Below are 11,621 nucleotides of genomic sequence, written 5' to 3' on the forward strand. Positions count from 1 at the left end.
GTAATAATAATTTTTATTAGGATATGTGTTTAGTTTGAGTATCCCAAATGGACTATTAGTGTAAAATTAGGATTATGTTCAATGTCATAAGGAAAATATATTTTTAGTGGCAAAATAGTAACATTAAGTGTAACGTGTTACATTGAATTCAACTACAATTATATTTTAGGTTGTAGCAAATAGAATAGTGTATAGAGTAGTCAATAGACTATTATAGAGTAGAGTATAGAATAGTCAAAAGACCAGTCTATAGAGTAGTCTATGGATTACTCTAAAGAGTTGTCAATAGAGTAGTCAATGGACTAGTTTATAGAGTAGTCAATGATCTAGTCTATTCCATACACAATGGACAAGTCTATAGAGTAGTCAATGGACTAGTTTATAGAGTAATCTATGTACTAGTCTATAGAATAGTCAATGAACTAGTCTATAGATTGGTCGGTCAATGGACTAATCTATAGACTATTCTATAGAGTAGTCAATGGACTATTCTATAGAGTAATCAATGGACTAGTCCATAAAGTAGTCAATAGACTAGTCTATAGAGTGGGCAATAGACTAGTCTATAGAGTAGTCAATGGGTTATTCTATAAAGTAGTCTATGGACTAGTCTATAGAGTAGTCAATGTCTATTCCATAGACAAAGGACTAGTCTAAAGAGTAGTCAATGGACTAGTCTATAGAGTAGTCAATGGATTAGTCAATGGATTAGTCTATAGAGTAATCAATGGACTAGTCTATAGAGTAGTCAATGGAATAGTCTATAGAGTAGTCAATGGACTATTCTATAGAGTAATCAATGGACTAGTCCATAAAGTAGTCAATAGACTAGTCTATAGAGTGGGCAATAGACTAGTCTATAGAGTAGTCAATGGGTTATTCTATAAAGTAGTCTATGGACTGGTCTATAGAGTAGTCAATGTCTATTCCATAGACAAAGGACTAGTCTAAAGAGTAGTCAATGGACTAGTCTATAGAGTAGTCAATGGATTAGTCAATGGATTAGTCTATAGAGTAGTCAATGGACTAGTCTATAGAGTAGTCAATGAACTAGTCTATAGAGTAGTCTATGGACTAGTCTATAGAGTAGTCAATGGAGTAGTCTAAAGAGTAGTCAATGGACTTGTCTATAGAATAGTCAATGGACTAGTCTATAGAGTAGTCAATGGACTAGTTTATAGTGTAGTCAATGGATTAGTCTATAGAGTGGTAAATGGACTAGTCTAGTGTATAGAATAGTCAATGGACTTGTCTATAGAATAGTCAGTGGACTAGTTTATAGTGTAGTCAATGGATTAGTCTATAGAGTAGTCAATGGGTTAGTCTATAGAGTGGTAAATGGACTAGTCTATAGAGTAGTCTATGGACTATTCTATAGAGTAGTCAATGGACTAGTCTATAGAGTATTTAATGGACTAGTCTAGTGTATAGAGCAGTCAATGGACTAGTTTATAGAGTAGTCAATGGGCTAGTATATACATAGATAAGTCAATGGGCTACTATATAGAGAAGTCAATGGGCTACTATATAGAGAAGTCAATACATAGACTATAGATTAGTTTAGAGCGGTGTTTATTTTTTCGAAAAACCGATGATGCGATTCTTTTCGTTCAGTTCTTGTAATAAATGAACGTGAAAATTAACATGTGAACAAATATGTTTATTTTCCAACAATTCCCAATCAATTGAACTCTAATATTTGTCAAACATATGTATTTTTATATGAGTGAATTCTTTATTTCCATTGTTTTTTAATTTAATGCGAATTTGTTTGCACCCAATATTATTATTTTCGTTTGTTTTCCACTGTTTTCATTAAATTTTAAATTTTTTTCCGTTTTTGATATTTGTGTTTTATTTTTTTTCGTTTACACGACGAAGGAAGTAGTATAAAATGAATTGCAAATTAGTTTTGCTACCTTTACGAAATTTTTGGAATTAATTCTTGTGCTGCTATCCGTCGTCATTTGTTTTTTTCTCCTACGATGGTAGTTGGGTATTGTATATTGAGTTAAACGATTTGTACCTTTATACGATAAGCACCGATTCTGTTAAATTCTAGTTACTTTCATATTTTGCTTCAGAATAAAACCATTTTTAGTGATATTAAAAATTATTATTTAAATTTGTTCAGGTTTTCGAAAAAACATTCAGTTAAATGGAAATTTAATTGTAATTTCGTTGTGTTTTTGTGTAAATATTTCTTTTTCTACTTTTAGTAGAAATGTAAACAAACACAGATTGTAGGATAACGATATGATTCCCATAATATTTTTTTTCTTTTTGGAAAGATATTGAAAACTATTTCTGGGAAAAATTATTTCGTTTGATATAGGTTATAAAAATATGTAACTTATTTTTATTAAAAGTTTGGAATTTCAGCATTTGATGTTTTCTTGTACACAAGCAACAAGGAAATGTTTCTTAAAATTTCATTAGCAAAAGGAACATTTTTACATTCAAACGATGCATAAGCACAAATGTTACTATTTTTGGTCAAACATACCCTGACAGTCGTTGAGTCATATAATTGTTCCCAGGAATCTGGGAACAATTAAAGTTTTTAGCTAAGAAAAGGTCAAATTTTATGACTAGAAAGCATACTATTTGTTTCGATTTTTGCTGATTATTGCTAGAACAGGGTATCCGAAATTGGCTTGATTCGTTATTGGTCTTAAAGATAGAGGATTCTTTAGCGAGGAAATCTTTAGCCCTATACTTAATGGATCTAGCTTCTGTACAGTTTTTATTAAACCCGAAAAATGTGCGAATCATTAAAAATTGTCAGAAATTGGAGTTTCTTGGACTTTCCTAAGAATTTTTCAAGCAGTGTTCATGAGGAATGTTATAACCGGAATAATATTGGTCTCAAGTTATAACAAAGAAAGTAATACAGTTGTATTATCATATATAGATATAATTATAAGCATCAGGGTGTTTATCCAACGTGACCCTTTTTTGAAAGCTCGTGTCAATTACGTAATGAATTCTAGAGAATTTGAAACAGTGATATATTTCATAAAACAATTGTATCTTAGTATTATAATTTCGAAACGATTTATTAAGAAAATACTAATTTTCTGTAAAAGTAATCAATATTGGGCCAATTATGGGCCTATTCTAGTCAAATTTGGTTGAAGGCTTTGGATCGAATTTCATTGACTAGTTTAAGCCATTTATGAAAGTTAATGGACTTAATATGGGGATTGTGGCCTCCGGTAGGATAGTGGTTAGTGTTCTAGTCTAGTAGACCGGAGGTGGTGTGTTCGATTCCCCACTGGTAAAGAACTAGAACTGAACTAGAACTAGAACTGAACTAGAATTGAACTAGAACTGAACTAGAACTGAACTAGAATTGAACTAGAACTGAACTAGAACTGAACTAAAACTGAACTAGAACTGAACTAGAACTGAACTAGAACTGAACTAGAACTGAACTAGAACTGAACTAGAACTGAACTAGAACTGAACTAGAACTGAACTAGAACTGAACTAGAACTGAACTAGAACTAGAACTGAACTAGAACTGAACTAGAACTGAACTAGAACTGAAGTAGAACTGAACTAGAACTAAACTAGAACTGAACTAGAACTGAACTAGAACTGAACTAGAACTGAACTAGAACTGAACTAGAACTGAACTAGAACTGAACTAGAACTGAACTAGAACTGAACTAGAACTGAACTGGAACTGAACTAGAACTGAACTAGAACTGAACTAGAACTGAACTAGAACTGAACTAGAACTGAACTAGAACTGAACTAGAACTGAAATAGAACTGAACTAGAACTGAACAAGAATTGAATTGGAACTAAACTAGAACTGAACTAGAAATATCTATAATTGAACTAGAAATAGAACTGCAACTGAAAATGAACTGAACTAGAAGTGAACTAGAAATGAACTAGAACTAAACTAAGCTAGAATTGAACTAGAACCAAACTAAGCTAGAATTGAACTAGAACTAAACTAGAACCAAACTAAGCTAGAATTGAACTAGAACTAAACTAGAACTGAACTAGTTGGCAATTTTAAGCAAGTTAAGAAAATTAATAGACTTAATATGGGGATTGTGGCCTCCGGTAGGTTAGTGGTTAGTGTTCAAGTCTGGTTTTCGATTCCCACCTGAGGCACTGGTAAAGGTGCGCACAACAGGCCCGATAGCGGCTTAGGTGTATTTCTTCGGATATGAAGTATAAACAACCTCCTTTCGAACTAATTATTTAACTATTATGGACTATGGTCCGATGCTCGCACTGATCACCATTTTGAAACGATCGTACTATATGTAGGTCATCATATAGTCGAACTAAATCCAATAAAGTTTCTTATTTGCTGTTTTGTTTCTGTCTATTTGTCGCCAAATAAAAAGAAAAGAAATAAACAAATGTACATAAATATATGATATGACGATCTTCGACAATATACACCGATTTAAATAAGGCTCTCACAATAAAAATATAAAACAAAAGAAACAAAAAAACTAATTTTGTATACAACAATAATATTTACAAGCTACGGGAAAGAACCAAAAGTGAGAAAAAAGTATTTGCTTTGCAAACGATAAGAAATCCAATCAAAAGTAAAAGAAACCTCAAAGTGTTAACAGCATACTACAGCAATAGTTTCTTGACCAGCTAAGGATCAAATAATTATAATAGAAAAAACTTATACCAGACTTTGGTTTAATTAAAATTACGATACAAATAAAGTGAAATATTTTATTTATACAACTAAACGTGTAATGTTAAAAATAAAATTCCAATAAAATGTCAAACAAAGTGCAACAGACGGGCCTCCTTGGTGGTTTGTTACATAAATTATATAGTAAATGAACTCCTTTACTTATGTGCTTTTTCTGAAACCATTTCCATACCCACAAGTGTAGACTAAAATAACCTTAAAATAATGCAATTCCTATTCTAAAAATTAATATTTCAACAAAACGACTGCAAAACAAAATGCAATGCAAAAATAACAATAATAATAAAAAAATAATATAAAGTTAAAGAAATTTAATTATACTAAATCAATGTCCAATTGTAAATAAGTGTTAAAGTGCATTCTAAAAAACGTATTTATTTAACCGTTATGAACATTTCTAGCTGCTATTAAAGTTTTTATCTAATAATATATAGCATAAAAAACATCTCTTCCAACAAAATCCCATCAGCTGTTATTAAACATCATTAGAAAAGTGTAATTTTTATTGCAACAATTCTCTTCTCACCATGTTGCTGCATTATTATACCCAATCAATATTATTTTACTTGAGTTTGCCGACCTTTCACCAAACGAAAAGTGATATAACAAAAAAATTACAAACTTTTGACTATGAGTATCTGCCGCAGGAAGTCTGTGTGGCACAATGTTTGGAACGCCGAAGAGAAAATGTTATACCTATAGAGATGCAATTTCAAGAGAGCTCTCTGGATGTTGGCGAAAATTCGGTAAGTATTAATTACTTTCTATTTAAGCTGTATTCAAAAAACACAAACAAGTTTTAACCACATATGTACATTGAATGAAAATTGGTTTTAAAAATTTAAGTTAATTGTACTTGTATTAAGCTCGAAAATATACTCAAAAATTTAAGTACGATTGTACTTGAATTAAGTACAAATCGGGATTGATTAAACCAGACAAGAAGAGCGGATCATAAACATGAGAAAGACGGTCTTTTATTAAAGCTAATTTAATTGAACTAGAATTGAACTAGAACTGAACTAGAACTGAACTAGAACTGAACTAGAACTGAACTAGAACTGAACTAGAACTGAACTAGAACTGAACTAGAACTGAACTAGAACTGAACTAGAACTGAACTAGAACTGAACTAGAACTGAACTAGAACTAAACTAGAACTGAACTAGAACTGAACTAGAACTGAACTAGAACTGAACTAGAACTGAACTAGAACTGAACTAGAACTGAACTAGAACTGAACTAGAACTGAACTAGAACTGAACTAGAACTGAACTAGAACTGAACTAGAACTGAACTAGAACTGAACTAGAACTGAACTAGAACTGAACTAGAACTGAACTAGAACTGAACTAGAACTGAACTAGAACTGAACTAGAACTGAACTAGAACTGAACTAGAACTGAACTAGAACTGAACTAGAACTGAACTAGAACTGAACTAGAACTGAACTAGACTGAACTAGAACTGAACTAGAACTGAACTAGAACTGAACTAGAACTGAACTAGAACTGAACTAGAACTGAACTAGAACTGAACTAGAACTGAACTAGAACTGAACATGACTTAGAACTGAACTAGAACTGAACTAGAACTGAACTAGAACTGAACTAGAACTGAACTAGTGAACTAGAACTGAACTAGAACTGACTAACTGAACTAGAACTGAACTAGAACTGAACTAGAACTGAACTAGAACTGAACTAGAACTGAACTAGAACTGAACTGGAACTGAACTAGAACTGAACTAGAACTGAACTAGAACTGAACTAACTGAACTGAACTGAGAACTGAACTAGAACTGAACTAGAACTGAACTAGAACTGAACTAGAACTGAACTAGAACTGAACTAGAACTGACTAGAACTGAACTAGAACTGAACTAGAACTGAACTAGACTGAACTAGAACTGAACTAGAACTGAACTAGAACTGAACTAGAACTGAACTAGAACTGAACTAGAACTGAACTAGAACTGAACTAGAACTGAACTAGAACTGAACTAGAACTGAACTAGAACTGAACTAGAACTGAACTAGAACTGAACTAGAACTGAACTAGAACTGAACTAGAACTGAACTAGAACTGAACTAGAACTGAACTAGAACTGAACTAGAACTGAACTAGAACTGAACTAGAACTGAACTAGAACTGAACTAGAACTGAACTAGAACTGAACTAGAACTGAACTAGAACTGAACTAGAACTGAACTAGAACTGAACTAGAACTGAACTAGAACTGAACTAGAACTGAACTAGAACTGACTAGAACTGAACTAGAACTGAACTAGAACTGAACTAGAACTGAACTAGAACTGAACTAGAACTGAACTAAACTGAACTAGAACTGAACTAGAACTGAACTAGAACTGAACTGGAACTGAACTAGAACTGAACTGGAACTGAACTAGAACTGAACTAGAACTGAACTAGAACTGAACTGGAACTGAACTAGAACTGAACTAGAACTGAACTAGAACTGAACTAGAACTGAACTAGAACTGAACTAGAACTGAACTAGAACTGAACTGAACTGAGAACTGAACTAGAACTGAACTAGAACTGAACTAACTGAACTAGAACTGAACTAGAACTGAACTAGAACTGAACTAGAACTGAACTAGAACTGAACTAGAACTGAACTAGAACTGAACTAGAACTGAACTAGAACTGAACTAGAACTGAACTAGAACTGAACTAGAACTGAACTAGAACTGAACTAGAACTGAACTAGAACTGAACTAGAACTGAACTAGAACTGAACTAGAACTGAACTAGAACTGAACTAGAACTGAACTAGAACTGAACTAGAACTGAACTAGAACTGAACTAGAACTGAACTAGAACTGAACTAGAACTGAACTAGAACTGAACTAGAACTGAACTAGAACTGAACTAGAACTGAACTAGAACTGAACTAGAACTGAACTAGAACTGAAGTAGAACTGAACTAGAACTGAACTAGAACTGAACTAGAACTGAAGTAGAACTGAAGTAGACTGAACTAGAACTGAACTAGATATGAACTAGATATGAACTAGAACTGAACTAGAACTGAACTAGAACTGAACTATAACTGAACTAGAACTACATATGTATGTATGTATTGATGGAAACATCATAATAATTGTATCATATTATGATAAAACAAGTGGGAAGTTGAGGATTTAAAACTAGCACGTTTTCCTATCGGTTTGTCTAACAGAAATACTTTCATTTTTCATTTCCATCCGTTTAAATTTAAATCACATGCTGATGTAGGTACGTATTGAAATGATTCTGAAGGAAATACTGTTAGAAATCATTGATTTTACTATGTCTACTCGTTTAAAAATACTACAAAAATATAAGTATTAAAGTGATGTTTTGCAACTTTATCAGCGTTTCGAATACAGAAAAGTTATTTTCGTTTTGCGGTTGTTTAGGAATTTTTAAATACTATATATTACGTATGTATCCCATTTGATTTTAAAATTAGATCAGGGTTCTCCAACGTTTCTATACAAAGTTATTATTTCCTCTCCTTGTGGAAGTGCACTACAATTCTCATTTGGGAACTCTTTTTAACTAGTTTTTTTAAGATGTTTTTTCTAATTGAGACCACATCTCAAATGACGTCACTTAGGGTTCATATACCCATCAAACAATCTTTGAATAATTTTTTATGGGAAAACAAATGTTATTTTTAAATCTTATCCCATATTTTATTAAACTTTTACAGCCTCTAAAAATTTGTCTGGACAATTGCGCATCAACGAATGCTACAAACCAGGGAGAAAATAATATTAAGCTTCCAGCCCCTAAACAAATTCATGAAAACTATAGATTAAATTTGGTGTGCCGTGATGATACAAGTTTAAATTTCAACATTGACCTGTATACTCCTAATAAAAATCAAAAATTAGTTGTGAATCAAACAACATTTGTTACATCATCACCATCATCATCTTTCTCTACGGATGCTGCAGGCATGAATGAGCCGACTATTAAAGGATTAGCTGGAATATTGTTTGTGATTAAAATTCACTTGGCACATGAACCAAATCAAATTTTTGCATATTTGGTAAGTACACACAATGTATGTCATGCATACATACTTGGTCATTGAAATTAACAAATATTTTATCCGATTTTTTGAGAGAAAAGCTAAAAGTACATTTTCAACTTTTACTTCCTAGAATTCACTTTTTAGAATGAAAACTTAACAGTTTTAAAGGCGCCACGCCTACCAAAATTCGACTTTTTTAGTGAAAACCTAAAAGTCCATTTTCTGGCAAAACTAAAGGCGCTACAGCCAAAAGGATGATAATCTGATCACTTTTATTTTCTACCAAAATTCGATTTTTTGAATGAAAACATAAAAGTCCATTTTCTGGCTAAATTAAAGGCGCTACAGCCAAAAGGATGATAATCTGTGATCACTTGTAATTCCTACTAAAACTCGATTTTTGAGTGAAAACATAAAAGTCCCTTTTCTGGCTAAACTAAAGGACAGGATTAAAATCTGTGATCACTTTTATTTCCTATCGAAATTCGGTTTTTGAGTGAAAACATAAAAGTCCATTTTCTGGCAAAAGGATAATAATCTGTGATCACTTTTATCGATTTTTTTAATGAAAACATAAAAGTCCATTTTCTGGCTAAACTAAAGCCGCTACAGCCAAAAGGATGATAATCTGTGATCACTTTTATTTCCTGGCAAAATTCGTTTTTTTGAGTGAAAACCTAAAAGTCCATTTTCTGGCTAAACTAAAGCCGCTACAGCCAAAAGGATGATAATCTGTGATCACTTTTATTTTCTACCAAAACTCAGTTTTTGAGTGAAAACATAAAAGTCCATTTTCTGGCTAAACTAAAGCCGCTACAGCCAAAAGGATGATAATCTGTGATCACTTTTATTTCCTGGCAAAATTCGTTTTTTTGAATGAAAACATAAAAGTCCATTTTCTGGCTAAACTAAAGGTGCTACAGCCAAAACGATGATAATCTGTGATCACTTTTATTATCTACATACTAAAGGAGCTACAGCCAAAAGGATTAAAATCTGTGATCACTTTTATTTTCTACCAAAATTTTTTGAGTGAAAACATAAAAGTCGATTTTCTGGCTAAAGTAAGGCGCTACAGCCAAAAGGATTTTATTTCCTACCAAAATTCAATTTTTTTAGTGAAATCATAAAAGTCCATTTTCTGGCTAAACTAAAGGCGCTACAGCCAAAAGGATGATAATCTGTGATCACTTTTATTTCCTACCAAAATTCAATTTTTTGAGTGAAAACACAAAAGTCCATTTTCTGGCTAAACTAAAGGCGCTACAGCCAAAAGGATGATAATCTGTGATCACTTTTATTTCCTAGAAAAACTCAGTTTTTGAGTGAAAACATAAAAGTTCATTTTCTGGCTAAACTAAAGGAGCTACAGCCAAAAGGATTAAAATCTGTGATCACTTTTATTTCCTACCAAAATTCGATTTTTTGAGTGAAAACATAAAAGTCCATTTTCTGGCTAAACTAAAGGCGCTACAGCCAAAAGGATTAAAATCTGTGATCACTTTTATTTTCTACCAAAATTTTTTGAGTGAAAACATAAAAGTCGATTTTCTGGCTAAAGTAAGGCGCTACAGCCAAAAGGATTAAAATCTGTGATCACTTTTATTTCCTACCAAAATTCAATTTTTTGAGTGAAAACATAAAAGTTAATTTTCTGGCTAAAGTAAAGGCGCTACAGCCAAAAGGATGATAATCTGTGATCACTTTTATTTCCTAGAAAATTTCAATTTTTGAGTGAAAACATAAAAGTTAATTTTCTGGCTAAACTAAAGGAGCTACAGCCAAAAGGATTAAAATCTGTGATCACTTTTATTTCCTACAAAAATTCGATTTTTTGAGTGAAAACATAAAAGTTAATTTTCTGGCTAAACTAAAGGAGCTACAGCCAAAAGGATTAAAATCTGTGATCACTTTTATTTTCTACCAAAATTTTTTGAGTGAAAACATAAAAGTCGATTTTCTGGCTAAAGTAAGGCGCTACAGCCAAAAGGATTAAAATCTGTGATCACTTTTATTTCCTACCAAAATTCAATTAGTGAAATCATAAAAGTCCATTTTCTGGCTAAACTAAAGGCGATACAGCCAAAAGGATGATAATCTGTGATCACTTCTCGATTTTTTGAGTGAAAACATAAAAGTCCATTTCCTGGCTAAACTAAAGGAGCTACAGCCAAAAGGATGATAATCTGTGATCACTTTTATTTCCTACCAAAATTCGATTTTTGAGTGAAAACATAAAAGTCCATTTTCTGGCTAAACTAAAGCCGCTACAGCCAAAAGGATGATAATATGTGATCACTTTTATTTCCTGCCAAAATTCGATTTTTTGAGTGAAAACCTAAAAGTCCATTTTCTGGCTAAACTAAAGGAGCTATAGCCAAAAGGATGATAATCTGTGATCACTTTTATTTTCTACTAAGATTCGATTTTTGAGTGAAAACATAAAAGTCCATTTTCTGGCTAAACTAAACCCGCTTCAGCCAAAAGGATGATAATCTGTGATCACTTTTATTTCCTGCCAAAATTCGATTTTTTGAGTGAAAACCTAAAAGTCCATTTTCTGGCTAAACTAAAGGCGCTACAGCCAAAAGGATAATAATCTGTGATCACTTTTATTTCCTAGAAAAACTCAGTTTCTGAGTGAAAACATAAATGTCCATTTTCTGGCTAAACTAAAGGCGCTACAGCCAAAAGGATGATAATCTGTGATCACTTTTATTTCCTAGAAAAACTCAGTTTTTGAGTGAAAACATAAAAGTTCATTTTCTGGCTAAACTAAAGGAGCTACAGCCAAAAGGATTAAAATCTGTGATCACTTTTATTTGCTACCAAAATTCAATTTTTGAGTTAAAATTTAAAAGTCCATTT

The 11,621-nt window shown here is 32.3% G+C and overlaps 1 protein-coding gene across 1 annotated transcript; it reads left to right on the forward strand.

Moving 5' to 3' along the window:
• Positions 1-4,420: 4,420 nt before the first annotated feature.
• Positions 4,421-8,768, forward strand: LOC119607697 (the record flags this gene model as incomplete). Its single annotated transcript, XM_037961769.1, has 2 exons — positions 4,421-5,451; positions 8,427-8,768. Coding segments are annotated over exons 1-2 (561 nt in total), but the record flags the coding sequence as incomplete, so codon positions are not given.
• Between the last annotated feature and the right edge of the window lie 2,853 nt (positions 8,769-11,621).

The sequence above is a fragment of the Lucilia sericata genome, unplaced genomic scaffold, assembly GCF_015586225.1.
Source record: "Lucilia sericata isolate MDLA Ls3-8-SP2 unplaced genomic scaffold, ASM1558622v1 Contig000734F_arrow, whole genome shotgun sequence".
NCBI classification, from domain to species: Eukaryota; Metazoa; Arthropoda; class Insecta; order Diptera; family Calliphoridae; genus Lucilia; species Lucilia sericata.